This window comes from Cydia fagiglandana, chromosome 6, assembly GCF_963556715.1.
Source record: "Cydia fagiglandana chromosome 6, ilCydFagi1.1, whole genome shotgun sequence".
Classification (NCBI taxonomy): Eukaryota; Metazoa; Arthropoda; class Insecta; order Lepidoptera; family Tortricidae; genus Cydia; species Cydia fagiglandana.
In genome coordinates, this window is record NC_085937.1 from 2,918,673 (window position 1) to 2,945,307 (window position 26,635).

The 26,635-nt window shown below is 37.0% G+C and overlaps 2 protein-coding genes, 1 long non-coding RNA gene and 3 other non-coding genes across 6 annotated transcripts in view; 2 read left to right on the forward strand and 4 right to left on the reverse strand.

Moving 5' to 3' along the window:
- Positions 1-26,635, reverse strand: part of LOC134665019 (uncharacterized) — a 452,571-nt gene that overhangs the window by 13,320 nt on the left and 412,616 nt on the right. The window lies entirely within an intron of this gene.
- Positions 333-2,562, forward strand: LOC134665468 (uncharacterized). The gene is made up of 3 exons (XM_063522443.1): positions 333-455; positions 867-1,091; positions 2,033-2,562. The coding sequence occupies exons 1-3, from the start codon at positions 380-382 to the stop codon at positions 2,560-2,562; spliced, it is 831 nt and encodes a 276-aa protein (XP_063378513.1). The 5' UTR covers positions 333-379.
- Trnag-gcc (transfer RNA glycine (anticodon GCC)) lies at positions 9,205-9,275 on the reverse strand. Its single transcript has one exon. It is a non-coding gene; the product is annotated as a tRNA-Gly (tRNA).
- The window catches only part of LOC134664971 (uncharacterized), a 574,567-nt gene continuing 558,493 nt past the window's right edge, over positions 10,562-26,635 (forward strand). The window contains exon 1 of the mRNA XM_063521718.1: positions 10,562-11,145. Coding sequence (XP_063377788.1) covers positions 11,108-11,145 — 38 coding nt within the window. The 5' untranslated portion in view covers positions 10,562-11,107. The remainder of the gene's footprint in view (positions 11,146-26,635) is intronic.
- Positions 20,944-21,015, reverse strand: Trnae-cuc (transfer RNA glutamic acid (anticodon CUC)). The gene has a single exon. It is a non-coding gene; the product is annotated as a tRNA-Glu (tRNA).
- On the reverse strand, positions 22,456-22,526 carry Trnag-gcc (transfer RNA glycine (anticodon GCC)). The gene has a single exon. It is a non-coding gene; the product is annotated as a tRNA-Gly (tRNA).

The following is a 26,635-nucleotide window of genomic DNA, read 5'->3' on the forward strand; positions in this document are numbered from 1 at the left end:
TTTCTAAATGTTTTTACATTTAGCAAGCAAATGGGTATTTAAACTCATTCTATATTTTTGGTATCACCATTGCTCGTCTCATTGGTTTTTCGTTTATTTCATAATTCGTATCATTCCGTATTCATCACTCGTTCTTTACTCTCCTAGTTTGCTCTTTGTCATTATTATCTCCTTTGGTCATATTCTGTAATCTGTAACTAATAATACTAATGAGACATCATTATTCGTTTAAGTATCGGTCTTACTTAATAATATAAATTTGCACAAAATGGTAATTTATCGCCAAAAACAACTGCGCAGAATTTCCGTTAATTTGTGCTGTAAATAAGCATATCGAAACATTGTTGTACAATAAACCTAAACGATTATAGATTGTCCCATGATGGAAGTGGTCAATGCTATGTTGCTATTAAAATTGATTATATCCGTTCTTTATGTATCCATTGTTGATTCAGGTGAGAATATATTACTCTTTTTGAGACTATGTTAAGAGATTTAACGTAAACACGTGTTAAATATCACAGGGGTCACTAAATTCCATTTTTAGGGTTCCGTACCCAAAGGGTAAAGTAAAACGGAACCCTATTACTAAGACTCCGCTGTCCGTCCGTCCGTCTATCACCAGGATGTATCTCACGAACCGTGATAGCTAGACAGTTGAAATTTTCACAGATGATGAATATCTATTATAACAACAAATACTAAAAAGTACGTAACCCTCGGTGGGCGAGTGCGACTCGCACTTGTCCGGTTTTTTAGGAAATTGTTATATTACAGCACGACCAAGGTTTAAAGCTCACGAATTTTGATTACCACATATATGTATACGAAAGTTTAACGTCCTGATTACTCCTGATACATTTTAGTGTCCTCCAAATGCCAGACTCCTCTCAACAGCAGCGACTGCGGGCTGCCCTCTACTGTCGTATACACGTACTACAGTCCCAATTCCTTCTGCTACCCGGCCATATGGCGGGGGTGTCCGACCAACAACAAGTTCTACAACGAGGACCAGTGCTGGAAATCCTGTGTTATGCATTTTGAAGTAACTGAGTCTATGCCGAAGGAAATAGATGCTAGTAAAGTGCAAGGTAAGTGTTAATACAAAACTAGGCTTATCAAGTCAAAATAAAAATAATTTATTGTCAGGCCACTAAGACCCATAGATAAACATCATCATCATCATCATCTCAGCCATAAAACGTTCACTGCTGCTGAACATAGGCCTATGGGGGGTGAATGCCATAATCGCCACGCTTGGCAGGCACGATCGCAGTCGAGTACACCGAATTTGAGGGACGCTGCTGCCCGTCCACCGGTGGTCTTGGACGTAGTTTAAAGACATACCCGGGTCCATAAACATGTAACACAGGTAATAGTCTAAATTACATGACAATAGTTATAATCCGTTCCCTAAGTTTGTCTGTCTAATTTGAATTCTCCTTTCATCTACTCGAAGTTTAGCTTGAATAGATCCCTTATAGGGATAAGTATGCCTTTGTACCTCCTGTGTTGTGTACAATAGAGTGATTACTAAGGTGGCTCAAAAATGCGTTGACAAAGATTTTGTACTATGCATATTGTTGATAACATTACATTTATAAATGATAACTACTAGTACCTAGTAATCATTTTGGCGACACAACAGTACTTTGCAAATGTTACCTCATACCTGTTCTGCTGAGCTACCGCGAACCGCGTTCGACGTGTTGCCTCTCTGTCGCACTTGTAAATTCGTACGTAAGTGTGACAGGGAGGAAACACGTCGAACGTGGTTCGCGGTAGGCCCTGGTGTAAGAATAAGGAACCGACGAGCGTTAGCGAATTATTAAACAGAATATTTTGTAATTTCGTTTTTGGAAATGACAAAATGGCTGAGCCATACATTTATTCAGTTTAAAGCAATCCTCGCGAGATCTACAGCTCAGAGAGCCACTAGTGTTTATAACGACTATTTTGCTTTCTTTTTAACTCTTTCAGTAAACTTTTTAAGCCAAAAATACGGTTCCACTCAAGTAGTTCATTCTTTCAGTACAAAACAACACGAAAAGTCAGTCAGTAAAAATCAACCGATGTGATGTCCCCCTCAACACCAGTCGCTGCACTAAAAAGATAAAGTTAGTTTTCACATTCAGCGATGTAATTAAATCCTGCGTTATTGCATTGTGGTCAGGATGTCCTACTGAAAACATGTTTCCTGACTTCACGACGTGTCAGAATAACTGTCAAGAAAAGAAGGACGATAAACTGAAACAAAAAGATAAATCCAACATACAACAAGCTCCGAATTTTCTTCAGCTGGACATTAACAACCCCAATGCACAGAATAAAGAAAATAAACTGGTACAAAAGGATGAATCCAAGATGCAAGAAGTTCCAATTGATCTTAAGCATTTGATGAAAAAACCTGATGCATCAAATGAAGATATTCAAATTAAACAAAACTATCAATCCAAGGTACAAAAAGCGTCGAATGTCCCGAAGAAGTTGGTTAAGAAAAAGAATGCGCTGAATAAAGAATATAAACTGGATGAAAAGGATATATTCAAGGGTATGTTCTAGCAATTTTAATATGCGATCAAAATAAACTAGATTAAACATTACTGTTATGCTTCCCATTGCTGGGTCATTATAGGTGTAAAATTTATTAGAATAAAAAAATGTTATGTGGAACGAACTAATTTGTATCGGGGCTCGTAATCATTTTGGCGACACAACAGTTCTTTGCAACGTTACCTCATACCTGTTCTGGTGTAAGAATAACGGACCGACGAGCGTTAGCGAAGATGCCCGTTGCATTTTGGGCAAATAGGTATGCTTTCGTATGTCAGGTGATTGTTGATTAGACAGAATATTTTGTAGATTCAGTTTTTGGAAATGAATAAATGGGTGAGCCATACAAATTATTCAGTTTAAAGCTATCCTCGCAAGCTCTACAGCTCAGAGAGCCACTAGTGTTTATGCAGTCACGACTAACCCATTTTGCGTTTTTTATTTAAATCTATATTTCAATACGGTTCAACTCAAGTAGTTCTTTCTTTCAGTAACAAATAACACGAAAAGTCAGTCAGTAAAAATCGAGCGATGTGATGTCCCCCTCAACACCAGTCGTTGCACTGAGCAGATGAAGTTAGTTTACACATTCAACGATGTAATAAAATCCTGCATAATGGCAGTTTGGTCAGGATGTCCTACTGAAAACATGTTTCCTGACTTCACGACGTGTCAGGATAACTGTCAAGAAAAGAATGACAATAAAATGAAACAAAAAGATAATACCAACAACATACAACTATTTTCGAAAGCGATGAAGAACATTCACACACCGAATAAAGATAATAAACTGGTACAAAAGGATGAAAAGATACAAGAAGTACCGATTGATCTTATAAATTTGATGAAGAAAGCCGATGCTCCAAATGAAGAAAATAAAATTGAACAAAATAAGAAATCCAAGGTACAAAAATCTTTGAATGTCCCGAAGAAGTTGATTAAGAAAATTAATGCACTGAATAAAGAAAATAAACTGAACGAAACGGATCTATTCAACGAAAAAATACATCCGATTTTTTTTAAGAACTTGATCAAGAAAATGGAAGCATTGAAAAAAGAAAAGAAATCTGGTAAAAATATAGATTTGAACGCGACAGCCTACTTTATATATAAACTTGTAAAAGCTAATATGGAATTGGATGAACGCACTAAACGTAAAGACATTGAACTGATGTTACCGGACGAATATTTAATTTAGAAGAAAACAAACACTGGTCAGATTATTCGATTTAAGGAACCCAGCATGCTGTCGATCGTCGTTTTAATGCCTTTTTTTAGAATGTAATCCGAGTTTGCTCAATCCAGGACGTGTGCATAAATTTTGGGAGCCTTGGAAGATAGATTTTCCCGGGATGCTAATGGATTGCTAAACCTCTTTATTAAGAAGGAACCTACCATCAATTACAATGTAGTGACACACCAGCAAGGTTTAGCGGATCAGCCGGCCTAGCCAAGGTTACAATCGCTATCGCTTCGACAACGAAAAGCATTATATCTCTCTATCACTCTTCCATATTAGCGCGACAGTGACAGTTGCGTTTCGATCGCTACGGAGCGTAAGCGATTGGCATCTTGGCTACGCGGCCTGAGATTAGAGATTAATTCTTCAAAAAAATCTTATTTGATTGGCCTACACGTTAAATGAAAAATACACACATTAATAAATTGTTATGGTATTTCATATTTCTTACTTTTAAATCCCACATTTTGGACGGTGAAAGTTAATAATAATCACAGTTGGACTACGCTAAGTTTTCATGCTAAGTCAAGTATGGAGCTCATAGGGATATGTATGCATTCTTAATGGCAAGTTTTTGCAAGTTAGCATGGTCAGATAAAAAATTTAAGAATCATACATGTCAAAGTTCTGTCCAAAATGATAGACGCAGCATTCGGACGATAAATTTAAATGGCGCTGCATCAATCTGCTGTAGACCATGGGTCTCAAGGATCTACAAATAATACTTATAATAAAGTAAGATTTAAAAAAACCGGGCAAGTGCGAGTCGGACTCGCGCACGAAGGGTTCCGTACCATAATGAAAAAAAAAAAACTAAAAAAAGCAAAAAAAAAAACGGTCACCCATCCAAGTACTGACCACTCCCGACGTTGCTTAACTTTGGTCAAAAATCACGTTTGTTGTATGGGAGCCCCATTTAAATCTTTATTTTATTCTGTTTTTAGTATTTGTTGTTATAGCGGCAACAGAAATACATCATCTGTGAAAATTTCTACTGTCTAGCTATCACGGTTCGTGAGATACAGCCTGGTGACAGACGGACGGACGGACGGACGGACGGACAGCGAAGTCTTAGTAATAGGGTCCCGTTTTACCCTTTGGGTACGGAACCCTAAAAAAGATAAAACTATCAATTTAAGATACTTAGGTAAGTGTCGTTCGCAAACCTTCAAGAAAAACGTGTACTCCAATCTTAACGGCGGACAATGCACTTAACCCCTCTGATATTGCAGGTGTTCATGGGCCATCAGGCGATCCGTCTGCTCATTTGCATCCTCTTCTTCTTCCTCACGTTGTCCTGGCATTTTGCCACGGCTAATGGGAGCCTGGGGTCCGCTTGGCAACTAATCCGAAGAATTGGCGTAGGCACTAGTTTTTACGAAAGCGACTGCCATCTGACCTTCCAACCCAGAGGGTAAACTAGGCCTTGTTGGGGTTAGTTTGGTTTCCTCACGATATTTTCCTTCACTGAAAAGAGATGATATTTCGTACATAAGTTCCGAAAAACTCATTGGTACCAGTCGGGGTTTGAACCCGCGACCTCCGGATTGAAAGTCGTACGCTCTTACCGCTAGGCTACCAGCGCTTATGCTCGTTTGCATCCTAAATCTTTTTAAAACAAATAGCCCATATTAGCCTGAATGTAGTATGACTATTTGACATAACTAGAGTTTCGACCAGTCAAAGGCATTCGAGTTGTTCGACCATTCAATATCGATTGTGACGACATGAACATTTTTTTTTCTTGTCAGGAATAAGTAAGTACGTCTTCATAATATTATTTCTGAACAGTTTAAGATATAATCCCGGTTTATATCTGTAGAAGCACAAAGACCCAAAGATTATACTGCTTAACTCTTTGATCAGCATTGCCAAACGTCCGCGCGGCTGCAGCGCAATATCAACCTTAGTACATTCCAATAAGGTTCATAATGTCGCGCCGCACGCGATAGGCGTAGCGTTCAAAGGGTTAAACTTGAAACACTTTCAATAGACCCGCAATCCGATAAACTTTATCCGATTAAAGATAATATTGATACCAATCGTAATTGACACCATAATGGTGGCGCGTTCGACATATTTATTTCTTTTGGTTATCATTTCATCGTTACGATTTCAGTTTTTAAATACAGTAATTTGAGATATTTATGGGATTTGATAGGTTCATTAATAACTGTTCCGCAATAATACAGTTTAGTCTTAGGCATCTAGTTTGGCAAGAACCATATTTTGTCCGTAATATAAATAAACTCACACTTCGTCGCTTTTCGGTGAAGGAAAACATCGTGAGGAAATCGGACTAATCCCAATAAGGCCTAGTTTACCCTCTGGGTTGGAAGGTCAGATGGCAGTCGCTTTCGTAAAAACTAGTGCCTACGTCAAATCATGAGATTAGTTGTCAAGCGAACCCCAGGCTCTCATGAGCCGTGGCGAAATGCCGGGATAACGCGAGGAAGAAGAATATAAATAAACTCACATAAGAAAATAAATATACAGGGTGATTCAGGAGACGTGAGCAGGACTAACACTGCGCATTTCGTAAATTATAAGCAACTGTTTCGTATCAGTATTAGTGAGGTTAACATTAATTTTTTAGTCATGTTGAAAAAAAGGTAATTATTTTATTTACCACATGCATGGTTACCCTAAAATTAGAGTACTAAACTACCGATAATCTGTGTCAAATTGAATGTCAACACTGTCATCACGGTCTGGTTACTTTTGAAAACTCGTATCTCACTCAAGTTGACAGTTTATTTTCTTCGTAATCAAAATGCTGTCATTACGGTTAAAGAGGTTTTATGTTTATTAATTAGGTCTTATAGGGTGACCATTATTGTAGAGAATTAAATTTGCCCTCACCAAAAAGTAAAAAAATAGGAAAAAGTGCGGTTGTTTCACCTGAATACGACGGCGATCGATCAATTATCAGTTAGGTACTGAGTATGTAGGATTAGTCCTGCTCACGTCTCATGAATCAATTGAACAAAATAAGAAATCCAAGGTACTTTAGCTTCGAATGTCCCGAAGAAGTTGATTAAGAAAATTAATGCACTGAATAAAGAAAATAAACTGAACGAAATGGATCTATTCAACGAAAAAATACATCCGATTTTTTTTAGGAACTTGATCAAGAAAATGGAAGCATTGAAAAAAGAAAAGAAATCTGGTAAAAACATAGATTTGACCGCGACAGCCTACTTTATATATAAACTTGTAAAAACTAATATGGAATTACCTGTATACCTAACCCTGTATATACCTAACATGAACGCTGAAAACAATATACATACTCTTTTTTTCGGCAGTCGTGTAAAAAGGGGTTGGTCGGTGGTAATAAAGCACGAATATCAAAATGACTATGGGTTAATTATCAAACATTTTTGCCTACATTTAAACTTGCCGCCTCTTTCTACTGATAAATAGGTTTCATTACATGACATGTTAAATTTATTAATTTCTCATTAAACATGTAGAAAAGTACAAATTATTTATTAAGAAACATTGAACATAATTATAGATTTGTCCACGTACTGTGTACTGGTACATTAAATACTGAGTATCGTGTGACCATGAAGTTGGTGAAGCTGAATTTTGAAATGCCCATTAAATCGTCCATTATGGGTTTATGGCTAATAATGTAGTTGATTACATATTATTTTAGCTACTGATGGGTTAAAAACGTTATTTTAACGTAATGGACACCTGTAATTTAAGTAATTAAATACTGTACTGTAGCTTAAAAAATCTTATACGACAACGTAGTTAAGAACATAAGTAAATGTATAATGATCACATAACCTTTGGCCCGTTTACTGCATTTTAACCGCCTTCAAAAAACCGGGCAAGTGCGAGTCGGACTCGCGCACGAAGGGTTCCGTACCATAATGCAAAAAAAAAACAAAAAAAAAAGCAAAAAAAAAACGGTCACCCATCCAAGTACTGACCACTCCCGACGTTGCTTAACTTTTGTCAAAAATCACGTTTGTTGTATGGGAGCCCCATTTAAATCTTTATTTTATTCTGTTTTTAGTATTTGTTGTTATAGCGGCAACAGAAATACATCATCTGTGAAAATTTCAACTGTCTAGCTATCACGGTTCGTGAGATACAGCCTGGTGACAGACGGACGGACGGACAGCGAAGTCTTAGTAATAGGGTCCCGTTTTACCCTTTGGGTACGGAACCCTAAAATAATAGGGTCTCGTTTTACCCTTTGGGTACGGAACCCTAAAAAAAGAAGAAGGTTATTAATTCGACCGCTTTTTTTTAAATTCTTTTTTTGTTCATAAGTATGAATACCTATCTCGTACTTTTGCCAAATTCAGATCTGATGATGAAATCAGGTTAGGCAGCGGGTTGGTGTGGCTCTTAAAGTTGCTTTCATAACTTTGCTATTCGCCTCAAGAGTAATATAATAGGTACTCACTTACTCGTATCGTCGTAGATTATAATTTATGGAGCAGATATACCAAAATAATAATACATATTTAGTAGAAAGGCATAAAACAGTAAGCTCAATTTAGTAGAGTTATTGACTTATACCGTTCATATAGATAGATATTATAGATAATTGTTATGTATGTAGTAACATTAACATTATCTTACTTAAATGGCAGTAACATTGGAATAAAAGAGTGAGCAAAAACTAGGTTGTACAAAAAATTTGATACAATACTTACGATTTTGACTCGGAGCCCTAAAACGGAAGCTTACTAAAGATTTAAAGTAGGTACTTACTGGGCAAATCCTGAAGATACTTTTCACATCTATTTATCAACGTCATTTCAGACTTATTAACGGTTTTAATACAAAAGGGCTTACATAATTCTAAGCCCCAATGCTCTTAAGCTCTTTTGGCATAAGCACGGCAATTTAGGGCCCCTTGAAAAGGGTTTGAATGTCAAGGTCAACCGATATTTTATAGGGGTGCTTAACGTTGCGATAACAAGCTTTTAATTTAGCCGCCCAGAGAGCTATAAAAAGGTCTCCTGTTCCATTCGAATGTGAACTTTGTGTTGACACAATAAAATTTCATTTTGCTTGGCAAGGTTTGACGTATGGGCGGCTAGAGGTTAGTGTTGTTAAAAAATACTTTAACCTGTCGGATCCCAAGACTCAAATCTGAGCCACAAAGGTTAGTGACCTTTCATACAAACAACATTTTTTTTGTATGAAAAGTCACTAACCTTTTGTGGCTCAGATTTCAGCCGTGGGATCCGACAGGTTAATAGTACAGCCAAACAATTGAACTATTGGAGCGAGCGTAAAAACTAATACATCAGTAAAATGATAAAAAAAATGCAAAAATGTCATGTAGATGTTTTCACTAGGTATATATCATTTATAATTCAATATAAAAACAAAAATAAATGTTTCAGAACTTTAAAATATAAAATGCAAAAAAAGCATGCATCGGCCGGGAATCGAACCCGGGCCGCCCGCGTGGCAGGCGAGCATTCTACCACTGAACCACCGATGCTCGTGTCACTTAAAACGAAATTACTATAGAGATCACTAACACAAATGTAACCTAAAGAAAAATAATTTGATTAATGTTAGGTGTAAGCCAAGTATCAGCAAAGATAATAATTTTCTTTGGTGATGTCAACTTGTGTAAAGTTCATTGTTCCCAAAAATATCTATCCAGGTGTTAAAATGCGATGAAATGTTACTTTATATGATATGCTTTTCTTTGATATTAGGCAAACGTGTTAATTACTAACTCAAGTGTGATAATATGGACTTTAGATCACAAAGGTCATTGGCTTCACCCGTCAGGCGGCCACAGCATAATATTTCTACCAAATAAATACTAAGGTAAGGTACTAGAAGTCATAATAATGTAATAAACCTAATTTTTACTATTTATTTAACCTTTATTGGACAAAAGAAAACCTTACAGTACAAAAGGAGGACTTAAAGCCACAAGGCATTCTCTACCAATCAACCTTAAGGCTATGCTAAGCAGAGAGACTATATTTATTACGCCTACAATACAATGCACTTTTCAATGGTAAATTAAATTCTAAAAATGGGTAGGTATAATAATAATAATTTAATTATTGTTTTTAATGTGGTTTTGTATTTTACTTTTATATTCATATATGACCTAGCCTAAGAAAAAATAAATAAATAAAGAGTTATTTAATTAGAATCACAAAATTTCTGGTAAGTAAGTAAAAGTAAGTGATATCAGCCAAGTTTGCAAATTCCGTCGCAAATTAGGTGGTCTGTTTAGTTGTAGAGGTCACCGATAGATGGCGCAAAACTCAAACCAAGGTGGCGCTTTGCGAGCAGCTGATCGACCGCGCACCTGACGGGCCAGTGTGCAGGGGGCCGATTTTTGAATTTCTATCGCTCGATTTCGTCGCTCGAAAATTGGTGGAAAACGGCGAAATGCTAATTTTTGAAATACAAGCGATCGAAATTTGGAATCTAGTGGTATTGACCACTCGATTTCAATTCTATTAGTAGAATTTAAACGCCTAGTAGTGGAGATATCATTTAATGAAATACACGAAATCGAGTGGTCGAATTTCAAAAATCGGCCCCCTGGGCTGTTATTTCCATCGCCGAGAGCTTCGCTATAAAAAAAAACAGGATAAACGTGGCCTCTGGATCCGTAACAACCTTAAGCTATAGCAGATCACAGTCATACTGGATTGTCGGAGACGTTTAGTCAGCAATCGAAAAATGGTCGGGCACACGAGCCTCTCGCTCAGAGGACGGCTATCAACATAACTCAGTCGCAATTTCGCTGTACTAACGAAGAGACGCGTACACCGCTCAAAGGCTATCCAGTCTGTTTGTTTATAAATCGAACAATGATCTTGAATCGTATGATAAACAAAACAATAAACGTTATCTAGCGTTTGATCTACGATGTGTTTTAAGGTTAAGTGATGGAATTTAGGATGTATAATAAATTATATGTATGATTTTTATCGATTTTAAAGATGTTCGAAATGTAGAACGGAGCTGTCACCGTGTCTAGGTCAGTTGAAATGCTTTGACGAGTATTGTCTTATCAAACGGTGCAATTATTAATTCTTGTGATTCAATGTCAATGGCAGAAAACAGAAGTCAATGATATATGATTATCAGTTTAGAATTGATAACCGTTCGTATTAGACCGCTATTGTAAGTGTTTTTGTAGTTTTAGAAATCTTGTGAATACGTGTGTAGCTCATAATTACCTTATATTAGTGTTGTTTTGTGAAGTCTGGGTCTCTAGAAGTGTGTGAAAGTGCTTTGTTTTCTTTGTGAGACCTATTGTTAACGGATAATTGCTTGTCGTCGAAAATCAGCAAAATGTTTGGAGTTTTCATGAAACGATGGAAGCCAAAAAGGTAAGTGTTTTGTTATCATTTTAATCTTCTTAACGGATTCTTATACGGACTTAGCCGTATTTATGTTTGTATGGGAATGTTATGTTATGATGTTTTTCTTTATTTATATTAGCTTCTTGACCTCTAAATTTAACCTGAGGTCCGGGGTTTATGATTATGATGCTCTGTTATGATGTACGTAGATACATTATATTATTTTGATATGAACGGCTATCAATTACAACTGTCTACTTTTAATTAAATTTCGGGGAAATACGTATGATATATGAGTAATTAATTACGAATTCTGACAGAAACATTACAGTTTCATTAAGTTAATGAAAAACGAAGTGGTTATTTTATTTTCACCTTTTTGTGGACAATGCTTTAGCGTTGTCACATCAGTGTTCTTTATATTTTGCACGTTATTTTCTCACTTGTTCTAGCCTTGACATGGACTGGTGCCCCTTAGAGTTTGTGTAACAGAAGTAGTTAGCAAACAACTGCATATGAGACCTTAGTTTTTAGGGTTCCGTACCCGAAGGGTAAAACGGGACCCTATTACTAAGACTTCGCTGTCCGTCCGTCCGTCCGTCCATCTGTCTGTCACCAGGCTGTATCTCACGAACCGTGATAGCTAGACAGTTGAAATTTTCACAGATAATGTATTTCTGTTGCCGCTATAACAACAAATACTAAAAACAGAATAAAATAAAGATTTAAGTGGGGCTCCCATACAGCAAACGTGATTTTTGACCAAAGTTAAGCAACGTCAGGCGTGGTCAGTACTTAGATGGGTGACCGTTTTCTTTTTGCATTTTTTTCCTTTTTTTGTTTTTTGCTTTATGGTACGGAACCCTTCGTGCGCGAGTCCGACTCGCACTTGCCCGGTTTTTTATCTTTAGAAACTTCCGAGAACAATGTGTCTAAATGTTTGTATTTCTCTTAATCTTTCCTATAATGCGTAAAAAATTAACAACTGTTAGGTCTATGCGTTTTCGGTAGGTTTCTTTTCCCGTTTATAGATCTATACCTAAATAGCTTTAAATTTCAGATAGACACTTACCTATACTGTATCCTGCAGTAATTGATAGCCAAGGAACGAAATTGACGATTCAGGGACATTAAATGATTTAAATGTGTATGCTAGTTTACCTTTATCTAAATATAGTTAACACGTAATGTTACAGTAGTTGCATGGTAGCAGTTTTCAATTAATTATTTGATTATTGGAAAGATCGATAATGAATACGTGCTACTAATTGATTAAAATCAACCAAGAATTCACTACCTACATTTTAAGCACAATAGGTAAGTTAGGCTTGGCTTTCCAGTCCAGTTAGCTATAGTGTTACAAAACACGTGTACAATGCTGATGTGCTAACATACTAAAAGTTTATGGTAATTAGACCACGTCAGCTAATTTGTATGGTGTCAGGTACATGGCAACCGAAAACATTGCGATGCAAATAAACAACAAGCCAGGTGTCATATTCCATGTTACGTGGGTGGTTTCGATATTTGCTACTAGGCGTTTTCGGTACGCATCTGTTCTGTTGAAAAGGTATTTAAAATATTATTAAAGGATACCTACTTGTGGACGCTTAATACTAAATCGTGCAATTTACATACATAAGTATTAAACTGAATGTACATACTGATCTTATAAGGCTATAACGTAAATCAAATAGAAAACCATTATCTGTACGTATAATATCCGATCCGATTTCCAAGATCAAGTTCGCCATAGGTACATTTACTATGGCGTTCCTACTTGTTCTTAGAAAAATGGACAGACTATAAGTACCGTAAAACGGGGTGAGTAGGTTTCGCGGGGAGAGTTGGGTTATGAATGGGGAGAGAAGGTTTGAGAGGGGGTTGATAAGGGATTTTAAGGCTATTGCTACAAAAATAATGTATTCCAATTTAAAATGGGGCTATAGTAATACGCATAATAAAAAAAAATCGATCCAACAATCTTCCAAAATCACCTTTGTATGAAAAACCCTCTCACCCCAAATACGAGGCACTACGGGGTGAGGTGGGTTTTCCTCTTTATCGTCAAAGTTATGAAATGGAACTACCCAAAATAAAATACAAACGTCCGAACCGCTTATTATATACACCATTCAGTTTTCACATGAAAAAATAAAATTTTATCGAGGTTTGAAAGTCAAATTTAAGGTATCTTCAAAATACTTGATAATTCATTTTATTAAACAAATAGGTTTACATTCTATTTTTTTACTTCTACCATCAAATTTATGTAAATGTCTATACAAGTTTAACCAGCCGGCACTAAACATCCCATTTAGTTACTATATCACAATTCCCATCGCTCAAACGTATAATTTATCATTCGGCAACCAAAATCAAAACCGTAGCAGCCCTACAAATTATTTAAAAAGTAAAAAACGGTAGGGTGACCACACAGCGTGAAGCCCTGCAAGGCCGTGAGCAATACAAATAGAGGGCCAATTTCCAATTAAAGTCGCTGCATGTGGTCCGCCAGAGGGCAGTACTGGGGAATAGATTGGATCGAAGGGTTGAGATTTCTGATTCAGTCATTTTAATTATTAGATACGCATAGTTGTATTTTTAAATGCTTTATCTGATCTGATATCTGATGCTACTGTTGAGTAAAAATAGTCTCGGTTGGTAAGTAATATCAAAGATATATTGATTGAGTAAGATGGGTAAAATCTAAGACAATTTCGTGCTTTGAATTTGACAGGTAAACGAGATGGCGCTGTACAGCTCCATACATTTTGCGGTAACTCTGATTGTCAAAAGTTGACGTTTGACAATTAAGTGACCGCAAAATATATGGCGGAGTACAGCGCCATCTGTTTTGGTTGTCAAACCAAGGGGCACGTTTTTTTCTTAGACTTTACCTCTCTATTACAATATATTCTCTTTGGTAATATCAAGAAATCAAGACATTATTTAATTACTTCATTATATGTAGTCATTATTATTTTAACCTTTCTTTAATTATTAATTAACGCCTTGCTTTAATTATTCTTATCAATCTTGTGATTTAATATTACCTACGACTAAATATGAAATCACAGAACTCACATATAGATTGTCATTACAGTAATTTTAAGTTCAGAATTTTTCAGTACTTTTTTTAGTCCATTAAGAAACGCGTGACCGTAAAAACAAGCCAAGTTACAAACTAAAACCTCCAGCCGTTTTATCACCAAATTAATAACTAGCAATCAAACCAAGGAACTTTTAATACCAAATCAAACAGAACCGCGGGCCACACGTAGTTCAACCGTCTCATAATAGCAGTTATAATTATGTTTTTTGTGGTTTTTACGTTTAAAGCAGCGGAAATGAGCGGCGATACGCGTTTTCGATTGTGGTGATTAGGCCTGTCCGTGATAATTTTAATTTTTCGGCATTATTAAAAATAGAAAAAAGCTACATATGGACGGAAGAATAAGTCACACTCAAATATAACGCACAAAAAATACATCTGCTTATAATTGTTGTTAGTCATTAACTATATTGTTGTGATTACCTAGTAAATCAACAGTCGCTAATAAATAATTCCGCTCATTTTATTGAATTCCTTTTCCTAATTATGTACATATACTTTAAAACGATTACAGTCAACTGTAAAAATATGAGTGTAGCCAACTTATTCAATAATATGTCCCATAGTTCTTAATTCGCTGACATAAAAGCTATGGGACATATTTTTGGGATGATTTGTGCATCCATATTTTTACAGTTCACTGTTCCTACGTCTGCCTTCAATACTAGTTACAAGTTATTTAAATGCAACTTCTGCTCAGAAGGTATTTGTGTGAAAGAACTAGTAAAATCGTATGAACACGCACGATCTTATCGGCGGTTATCATAGGCATGTCGCCACGAATGTCACAGCATAATACCTTTACTTGTATTTCTTCTTCAGACACTCGAAGAAAAAATAGTATGCGATGGTCCGGCGCCTAGTAGTTTTTTCTCGAGTGTCTAAGCTACCTCAAATAAAACATATTTATATTGGAATCTTAATACCAATTAGGATTCTTATGTTTTATTAATCATTGTTGAGGATTTTCTACAGAAAAATATGGTGGTATGAGACCACCCTTGAAGTATTTAGTAAAACATTGCTGAGTAAATGCATTAACAAAGGATAGATGAATTTAATGTATAGAATACTGAAGGAGTGATGACTTCTAAACTTCCTTTTTTATGGAGCCGTTAAACTTACACATTGATACATTGTAATATGTATCAATTATGTATATTGTATGAAAGCAAGACCCACAAAGCAATCTTGTTAAACAGAAAACAGAGCACTAATGTAGTTAAATAACATCCCTGCGAAGTCATTTTCCACATGGCCGGCAATATCATCGATGTAAAACTCTATTTTAATTTTGCAGCTTCCATAAAAGCCTTTCCAACGTATCTTCTGTACTAGTGTATGCCGCTGGCGACCAAATAGACGAGCTTGGTTTAGGGTACCTTCATACCCGTTCATTATTTTATTTTTATATAGATTTTCAATAGCTGGAAACAGTAGATTGGTTAGTACCATATAAAAGTTAATTCTTATTAAACCATTTTGTTGAGTATGTTTATTCGTGTTGTAGATAAAACAAATAATAAACAATGTAAACGGTTCTACTTATATTAAAAAAATGGCTTGGCTTGCATTTATTCTACTTCCGTCCGGCTTATAATTTCTTACTAAGTGATTTGAAGAAATACAACTAAGTATCAATATGTTATAATATATTTAATATTCGAAAACTATGATAAATATATAATATTACTTATAACAAGTTTATAAAACCTAAGATAATCACTCGAAAAAACTCACAAGAACCCTTTCTTCATCCTTGCCGTTCGTATTATGCTTTTTAGTTCTCAGAGCTAACACGATTCAGTCGTCCCCCGAGGGTAACAGGCATGGATACATTTTACACAAATTGCAATCGCTCTTGTACAATTTAATAACTGATTAATTTATAACCCTCACGCTCTAATAGAGTGTCAGGTTGTAAAGAATGGGGGCCCAATAATTGCTATTGCTTTCCGATTTGTTTTAATTGGAAATTGCAAGGTTTTACCAACATTGTAGTGCAACATTTATTACTCTTGTTTATGGTCTGTTGTAATTATTACTTTGTTTCCTACGTTGTACAATACAAATTTGTTAGCATAAACATTTTATGATTATCTAACAAATATGGTCGCTGAAAGGACAGTGTTTAATTAATTTGCACCAGTTTCCAATTAATGTCCAGGTTTCTAAAATGGTTTGTCAGAATGAATACGAGTATTCATTTTAAACGACAATATTTATGTAATTAATTGAAATTACATTCATTAAATGTATTTTTCAGCAAAAAATCCCCAGGTATATGCAAAATTATTTTATAATTATAGTCATATAACCTATTTAATAAAACGCTTATCTTTATTAGCTTTTTATTCGCTGCACTCAGTTTCTGTTGTAAATATGTATTGTATAATTTCTGTATTTCTCTTACCATTCCTGTTTCTATCTTTATATTTTTTCTTCATGCCAATAACCATTTGCGAACTCGTATATTTAGCATAAAATTCCAGTAAAATCGACATTTATGATAATATAGTCATTAGGTAAACATTCTCAAATAAAACAACAACTGACAGCTATTTAATCAAATAGGCAAAACACAAACTGGCAGACTCACTCCGTCGGCGTCGGCAGATTAAATTAGACCTGACGTAACTTCTGAACGACAAACTTGGTAAAGTAGTAAATCACTGTAGAACCTTTTCTCAATAGCGTAAAGGTGAGGTAAAGACAAATTACTGCTTAAAGTAATCCTTTGTGTCGCCGCGACAAAGTCTCATTTGCCATCGAATCGGTTGAATGTACTGTGTTGCCTTGAAACTATCCGCTTCAATATTTAATCCTAAATTAGCATGCCCTTGGTAAATCGGATTTTAAGATGAACTTGAGATTTTGTTGGCAGGTAAATTGTTTCTTTTTTATGGCTTTTTAGCTAATTTAAATTTGTGATTCCTACGTAGGTGTGGTACCTACCTATCACCTATCTTAGCAAGTAGGTTTATTGACTAATTACAGATAAATAAGAAGCAACAAAAATGTAGTCCAACTAAGGTCCTTTAAATCTTACATTTATATTCACTTATAAAATAAGTATTATGTTTCTTTTTAGATTCGGTGCAAAACATTACATCAACCATCACATGTAATTTTCCAATAATCCGGAACTTTTCCCACACATAATAATAACACTGTGACACATAGATATGTTCAATACTAGTGGATCAGGAATCGACCGATAAGGCAAAACGTCACTTGTTGACTTATGGCACTGATAAAACGATAAAATACACGCACGTGGAAATAACATTAAAAATGCAGTATATATTCGATCAGCGCTTCAAAATATTTTGAAGCTTAACATCTAGACTTGAAGTCCTAAATTAAATGTGATGTTCAAACGGAGATATAACTCTTTAATTCTAAAGTAAAGGGCGGCGAGGTTAACAAGACGCACGCATACTTACCCTTTCCCGATCAAGGAAGGTGTTTGTTTTTAAAAAATGTCAGTAAACATGATGTTTATAAAGAATTAATTGTGATGTGTTAATTATTGAAAGACTTTAATGTTTTAAAACTGGAACGTCTGATCGCCTGATGATGATGCCATTTGTTAATTTATGTACTTGGCTATATTTTTACCCGTCCGTTCGTGGAAGCATGTTTTGAGCGTATGTGTGTAGTTTGTTTATTTGTTTAGAGTTAAGGTTAACCTTTGAGTTAAGGGTACTATTAGCGTTACAGGTATGTAACAAAATATGGATACTTTTAACTTTTAGAACATATTTTGAATCGTGGTTTAAGGTCACAAAAGTCGTAGGCCGAAACTAGTCATGCATATAAATGTTCAACACTTGTCATAACAAGCGCATTCATCGTTTCACATACAACATTCACTCATTCATTCACTGAACAGAGAGTAAAGAAATCTCTAGAATTATTCGGTGTATCAGCATTAGGTATAACCAGTCATGATGTAAACAAATTTAGAATAAATCACTAAACAACTTGTTTACAATATTACAGGTTATTACGCTGTTAACATATTCCTGAGCCTCTCAATATTAAGCTAAGTGTCGCTGTCGCCATTTAAACTAACAATTGCAACGTCTATCTAACGTCACTTCTGTCAAGTTGTCATTACAAATGACACTTAGCTTTGCGTATTGTTTTGACAAAATCAGCCAAAAATAACCTTTCAAGCCAAGAGAATACGGATTACTAAAATTTTGACAGTTACTATTTAAGTTGGTCAATGACTCTTTAGCATACGAATGCTTTATTTTCATACTTCAACAAGAATCAACACAACTGCCTCACTACTTACAATTCCAAGGTTTCAGTGTTAATTTGTTCGCTTCACTCAAGACTTTGACTTTGACAGTTGACACGAGGTTAAAGTGAGGAGCGTATTACAATTGGCCTTGCATGCTTTCTCATTCGAGTTATATAGAAAAGACTGATTTGCTGTCAATAACACCCTAACTATCTGCTCAACGAAATCAGGAGTTGCTGTAATATTTACAATAATGTTCTAGTAGTTGATGACGAGTTTGCATACAAAATACAAATCAAGATTCTACAGCACAAAGATAAAAACCGCAGCACTGGTCGCCGCTCCGAAGTGCGGAGCAGTGTGATAACCGCTTACAAAGGGAATAAGTACACAAAATTACCATTTATTTGCATGCAGTGCAAGTGTTATTTAAACGTCATAATTTCATAGAAGTTTGAGGTTTTAAATAACACTTGCACAGCGTGTGCTATCAAAATCGTTGCAGACTTTTCTTGGTCTAACTTTAAATCTACATTAATGATTTTGCAAAGCACACATACCCAAGTTAGCAGAGATTTAATATGAAGTTGAAAGAGTGGACACAGCGTGCGTTACGCATAAGATTATGGTAAAACACACTGCTTTCTATTCTAATGCACCCCTCAGACTTCGACTTGAATATGGATTTCATTCTTTGGTGACATATCTCTTGTTAACAGTATTTTGAATTTATTTAGTATGAATGCTTACCCTTCTTTTATTCAATTTAAAACAAAGGTTAGATGCTATCTCGTGGGAAATTCCTCATACTGCAATGACAACTAACAATGCACTAAAACTGACATATTTACCACAACATTAGATTAAAACAAAACCAACATAAATGACTATAATTACTCAAAAATGCACCATTCCTTTCACTCGGAAATTTTGCGAAAGACAAAGGAATGAATGAGAACGAATTTATTTTTTGTCGCGAGCCGACCGCCTGTGACAGATCTTTTTCTGTTTTAAAAGAAAACATTCCTTTTTTAAATACGCTGAATGATGAGCTGTTTCCGCTCGCGATCTATGGAACGTTTTTAGTCTGTGGTTTGGCTAAGTTTCAGAAAATAGGTTAATGTTAGTTTCCTGGCCCGAAGTAAGTATAATGATTTTATGCGTTTTTTCAACGAATGATAGAATCGTGAAGCTGACGGCGAAAATATTCTGACTTGACAGATTTATTACGCTGAAAATGGGACTTAACAAGCAGACGTAAACACCGAATTATATTTTTAGAATTTTCATCTTACTCACCTACATTGCATAAAATTTATATCAATTAATTTAACTTAAATTATCTCAATAATCAGTTCTTAAAGTAATTCAATATCTGTATGTACTTTATCATGCGTTCTCGGGTTAATAACTGATTAAGGTCAATGGCAATATTGGCAATATTAATTTAATTAGATATACAGCTCACATTTTCAGATTGCAAAAAAATATCTTATCGTAGATGAAAATCGTTTGTATTAACAAAATATTATAAAACCGGACTCGCCCACCGAGGGTTCCATACTTTTTAGTATTTGTTGTTATAATGGCAAAAAAATATATCATTTGTGAAAATTTCAACTGTCTAGCTATCACGGTTCATGACTTTCATGAGATACAGCCTGGTGACAGACAAACGGGCAGACGAACAGTGGAGTCTTAGTAATCCTTATTACTAAGACCCGTTTTTACCCTTTGGGCATGGAACCCTAATTATCGGCATTGGTACTTATCTAATATAAGCAATAACATATTTCTCAATAAAGAAACAGGAGGGGTAGAATAATTATAATTAATGAATTCTTTCCGTTCCCGTGTCCGCTTGGCATTTGTTTGACTTGGCCTGACTCACTACAGGTGCTACCGTATCTAAATAGTCTAAATACATGTATTTTGGCGTCGACTGTTCGCCTTGCTACTTTAATTCAGCGCCATCTATCGATAACAGTAATCACTAACGATATAAACTGGGGTACCCATTACCACAAACACAGGTTGCTTTTGCTTCCTGACCAGAGGGCCTACCGAGAACCACGTTCGACGTGTTGTCTCTCTGTCGCGCTTGTAAATTCGTACGTAAGTGTGACAGGGAGGCAACACGTCGAACGGGGTTCGCGGTAGGCCCTCAGCTCGGTCAGGCGTCACGGGCAGTCGGGCGTGCTGCCACGGAAGGCTGATTGTTTCAACTGTTTCAAGTTACCGATGTGTTGGTATTGTTTCTTGAGCCATTGTTTTTTAGGATGTTTAGTAATAGGTAATTACCTATCAAAATCAATTGATTTCGATTACGTGATCGTAAATTAGAATTGAAAGTGAAAAGAAAAACTTTACACTTGTGTAAAAACATGTAACGTTAATAATTAATAAATGAAAAAGATTATAAAAAGTATAAAGATGAAAAAAATGCAATAAGTTATTCCGATACCGGGAATCGAACCCGAGCCTCCTGGGTGAGAGCCAGGTATCCTAGCCACTAGACCATATCGGATATTGAGTACTATGGCGAAATTATGTATTAAAAGCATACTCTATATAAGATTTTCATATAATCGATTATTTTGTGTCGTTTCCAACCTAAAAGTCCCACTTTATCGCTTGCTTTAAGGAAGCTTTGACAGGTTACTCGTATAAAGGTGCAAGCAAATCTCGACCTTATGGTAACTGACAGACAAAGTGGGGACCTTTCACTATACTTCGACACATTTTCAGTTAAAAGAAAACACTTATTAATAAAATGAATACTTATATAAATATTGTTAGATAAAAGTATGGTTATCATGTAGCAATACATAATAATTATGAATACATATTTAATTTTTGCGATACGGTCGCCGCCCGTCAGAGCGACCGAGGTGCTCAAAAATAGCTGAACATCGACTTAGACATATGTATGTGTAGGGCCGTTCCAATACGTCTTATAGCGATAATATTTTTATTGAAATTGATTATTTATTTATAGCATTTTACGTTTTCTTAGAACGAAAATGGTAGATTAGTTAGGTACTTAATTTTAATCTTTTCTTTCAGTTTAAATTAAAGTAAAGTGTGACGGGATGCTCAGAGTGCCCATTGACCCAAATGAGTCGTCTATAATCTAATTTTAGTTAACGTGTTTTTAACTAACGCTTGGCGGGAAGTAGTTCTAAATCTTTTTTGCTAATGAATGGCTAACAAAATATGTACTATATAAGAGTTTATTGCCTATCTTTATTTATTAAGTTATCACTGTTATCAGAGAATGGCATAGCTACTTTTGAAGCACAGTCTGTACAGTCACCTGCAATAGTATATCACACAACGAATGCCGCAAAAATATCAGACACGATCTTATTTGTAGAGCCATAAGAGCGTGTCAACATTTCGAAGAGTAACATATTATAGCAGCTGACTGTACTATTGACGTTGACTGTACCCTAATTTCTGTTGTATAGTAATTTTACAATAAATAATCTTGATTCTCAGTAGGTACCTAATACGAATTACTTACTCTAAAAAATATTTATTGCCTACAATCGCTCCAAACCATTCATTATGGCTCCTCTACACGATGAGCCAACGCCGGCCACTCCAAGGTACGCAGCCATGCGCTAGAATGAGATAGCAATATCACTTGCTCCCTCTAACGCATAAATGCGTCCCTTAGAGTGGCCGGCGCTGGCCCATCGTGTAGAGGAGCCATTAAATTCATTCAACTAAAGACGTAAGTAGTAATCATGATTACCCATTAATCTAATTGTATAATTAACTGACCTCAGTAAGACCGCAACTTGACCCCATTGCCTCCAATTGGTAAATCGATACTCCAGTGATACATACTCAATGGGCGATGACGATTACGTACATGTGCTGTACATGTATGGTAATTACAATTTAAATGATTACTCATTCTTCATACAAAAAAATAGTTTAAAAAGATGCAAATTTTTTTTGCATCGGCCGGGAATCGAACCCGGGCCGCCCGCGTGGCAGGCGAGCATTCTACCACTGAACCACCGATGCTTCATATTGCCGTGCGAAATTTGGAATTCGAGTCCGGTTATTATTATTATAAACACTCGGCGCTGGCAGGCGTGGCTCACTCCGCGATTCCGTCGCTTTGCTACAGTAGCTAAAAGTGCATCCGTTCGGCCCCAATTTTGGGGTTTGCCATAAGCCGCGCGTGGCGCTGTCGCCACCTAGCGGCCATATCTGTGCTGATCGTAACAGACGCGTTTTGTTAGGGAGTGAGTCTTCTGTACTTAGTACATACTATTATTTATTCTGTGGCGCTGGCTAGCCAGTTCCTTTGCTTGAACTTGGCTTGACACGCTGCCGCGTGTCTAGATTTAGTTCATCCGAAATACGATTATAAAATGGAGTAATGTTCAATGTTTCATGTACCCTACAGTTATCAAAGCCGTTATACTTCCTATTTAAAGTATTATTTCTAGACTAGAAATATTTCAAGCTCAAACAATGTTTTTAGCTAACAATGTCTTACATGCACAACGAATAACTGATCGAACCTAACCTTTATTGCCACGATTTAAGGTCTATCAACAGTCACTGTGTCTTCATTAGCAAAGTACACAAACGTGCCGTGTTCAAATTCAAACTTACAATTCACAAAGTGCAATGTACTGATCGTTGCTCTTGCCAATTGCCAGTATAAACTTCATGGCTCCTCTACACGATGGGCCAACGCCGGCCACTCAGGGACGCATTTATCGTTAGAGGGAGCAAGTGATATTGCTATCTCGTTCTAGCGCATGGCTGCGTCCCTTGGAATGGCCGGCGTTGGCCCATCGTGTAGAGGAGCCATCAGAGCTTTGCTTGGAAAACGTATTTAAAACTCAAAAATGCGCGTTTTCCCAGAGATAACACCTGGCTTGATCGATTTTCCGCCACCCCAAACCCCCATATAGTAAATTTCATCGAAATCGTTAAAGCAGTTTCCGAGATTCCCTAAATATATATATACATAAATAAATAAATATACAAGAATTGCTCGTTTAAAGGTCTAACGCTACGTCTTACGTAGGCGAACAACGCGCGAACGCGGCGCGGCGCGGCGCGGCGAAAGCGGCCGCCGCCGCGCCGCGCCGCGCCGCGCCGCCTGACATTCGCGTGCAAATCGCGCCGCACCGCGTTCGCAACGAGATCGCTTACGTAGGACACTTCTATGGGCATCAAAGGATTGATTTCGCCGCGCCGCGCCGCGCCGCGTTCGCGCGTTGTTCGCCTACGTAAGACGTAGCGTAAGATAGACACCCACAACACCAGAGGGGTTGTAAGTGCGTTGCCGGCCTTTAAGATGGGAGTACGCTCTTTGGCTTACGCTATAGTGCCCGAACGAAATTTCGGTTTCGGACTTTCGGCATAAAAATTATGTTTCGTGCCGAATCTGTATTTTCGGTAGTATCTATCCGGCCGCAGTTTTGGTTTCATCATAAAAATAAAGCCTAAAGGTTCGGCAGGTTTTTGGCCCGAACCTTTAGGCCGTGCCGAATCTCTATTTTCGGTAGTACCTAGGTACTACCCGGCTGAAGTTTTAGTTTCATCATAAAAGTTATGTGTTAGTCGAAGGTGCGATTTCAATATCGGCAAAAAGTCCGATTTCTGTCGAACGTAAGATAACGCATAGTTGTGATAAAGCGATCTTTTGAGGGCTTACCGCGAACCGCATTTGACGTGTCGCCTCTTGCCTCCCTGTCACACTTACGTATGAATTTACAAGTGCGAACGAGAGGCAACACGTCGAACGTGTTTCGCGGTAGGCCCTCAGATAATAGACACCGTTCAAAGACGAGTAGTAATCTCTTGTGAACACGAACGTAGGTTCGACGTTCGCTCGTCACGCGCATTTAGCACGACCGCAATTTTCTTTGAAAAAATATGCAAATTGTAACTTTCACGAAGGTATGCTGGTTAAAGGGTAAGTCACGTGAAATTTTAAACATTAAACCAGAATAATTAATCGACAAGTACCTATTTTACTCCAGAAATAACATGCATTAGCAGGCGTGGCTCACTCCGCGATTTCGTCGCTTTGCTACAGGTAGCTAATACATCCGTTCGACCCCAATTTTGGGGTTTGCCATAAGCGACGCGTGGCGCTGTCGCCACCTAGCGGCCATATCTTTGCTGATCGTGACAGACGCGTTTTGTTAGAGAGTGAGTCTTCTGTACCTAGTACTATTATTTATTCTGTGGCATTACCAGCCGAAGAGTTCGTGTAAGAGGACAATTCGAACATACATTTGAGATTACATTATGTTATATTTTATCATACGATATCTGAATGATGTCAGTCAGTTATCATACACTCCTGCGTCTCGCTCACACTAATATCATTATGTACGGACAAGTCCGAGCGAAATGAACGCGAATGATAACTGATAACATTTCTAGACATGGTTTTGATATGAAGAGTACGTCGAATAGGCCTGTTAACTGTGCACTGACTTGAACGGAACATGTGTATTTGCATCTCACATTTTGCTAAATGAGAGAGTGAGACGCAATGACACTGGACCAAGAAATTTGACAAGTAAAATAGGTACCATCCTTAGATCTTCTTCTTCTTCCTCACGTTATCCCGGCATTTTGCCACGGCTCATGGGAGCCTGGGGTCCGCTTGACAACTAATCCCATGATTTGACGTAGGTACTAGTTTTTACGAAAGCGACTGCCATCTGACCTTCCAACCCAGAGGGGAAACTAGGTCTTATTGGGATTAGTCCGGTTTCCTCACGATGTTTTCCTTCACCGAAAAGCGACTGGCAAATATCAAATGATATTTCGTAGGTACATAAGTTCCGAAAAACTCATTGGGGTTTGAACCCGCGATCTCCGGATTGAAAGTCGCACGCTCTTACCGCTACCATCCTTACCACCACCAATCCACCCTTATACCATCCTTAGATATGAAATATTATGATTACTATGAAATTACGAAATGGCTTCCCCGCGTAAAATCTGTGAGCTCATGAATTTCCCTGGCAGCAATCTCAAGACGTATACGGGTAAGATCCGTTGGCTGAGAGAGTGAGAGCCCTCTAGCGTCGAGTAGCGCATTGCATTGCATTACGCGATGCAGGCTGCAGCGTAGGGTTGTCAATTTTAACTATAAACTCAACTTGTTTCATAGCCACGTCAAATTAAGCCGAATATGGACAACCAGCGGAAATAATTCGTGTAGTTTTGAAAATTGGTACAGTTATACCTTGTGGTGTCCAGATAAACATACTAAAAGTCCTTGATGGTAGGGGGTGTGCTAAGGGTGTAGGGGGGGATTGAAGGTACCTTATTTCATATTTTGGCTCATATCTTGAATATCTATTATAATTACTTCGGACAAAAGTTTTAGCATAAAATTTCATACTTACATCACTTTTTAATACTTACTCAACTTCCGAATGGCGCATCGTCGTTTGCATCGTACTGGTCGAACGCGCGACGTGTGCGTGTGCTTGGGCGTGTGCGGGTGTGTCGCTCGATCAGTTGAGACACCGCTCCAATCGAAGATCCTCGAAAACGGACCAAAACTAGAATAACAAATGGAATACTTTTATCATTCTCTGCTTTCGCAACAGTCTATAAATAAAAATACAAAAAATCTGAAAAACGCTTTAGGTGACATTAATTTAAAACTACATAACTTATCAACCACCAAGTAGGTATCGTATCTACCAAGGACTTTTCCTTATTCAAAACATTACATCCTTTTCAACGATCGCAATAAGCGAATAATAAATCAAGTAGAACTCAATAATAAATTTCCCTATCCATTTCCCTTCAGATTGCGTCGTCAGCGTCAGCAAACCCTTATAAGTGAAGAGTCAGCTACTCGAACTGTGTGACATCCTTAGTGCCCTTATCCTTACCTTACGTCCCTAATTAGGACGAGAGGAGACGGGTGGATAGTGTTGGCATTGGCACCAAGACAAAAAATTTCAACTTTAGTTTGAAATCTAAGCAGCCATTATAAACACAAAGAGAAATTCAAACCTATATGTATTTATGTATATTGGGACAAGTCCATACAATCGGATTTACGCTCTCAGTATAAATTGACATGCTTAACTTACGTGAAGCATTATTATTTACATTAGTTTTCACTTCCAAAA

What these genes read in the sequence shown, in the direction of transcription:
- LOC134665468 (XM_063522443.1), top strand. Translation starts at nt 380, where the DNA reads ATGATGGAAGTGGTCAATGCTATGTTGCTATTAAAATTGATTATATCC. An exon ending in TGTATCCATTGTTGATTCAG is followed by an intron (nt 456 to 866) that starts GTGAGAATATAT and finishes GATACATTTTAG; the next exon opens with TGTCCTCCAAATGCCAGACT. An exon ending in AGATGCTAGTAAAGTGCAAG is followed by an intron (nt 1,092 to 2,032) that starts GTAAGTGTTAAT and finishes TCATTCTTTCAG; the next exon opens with TACAAAACAACACGAAAAGT.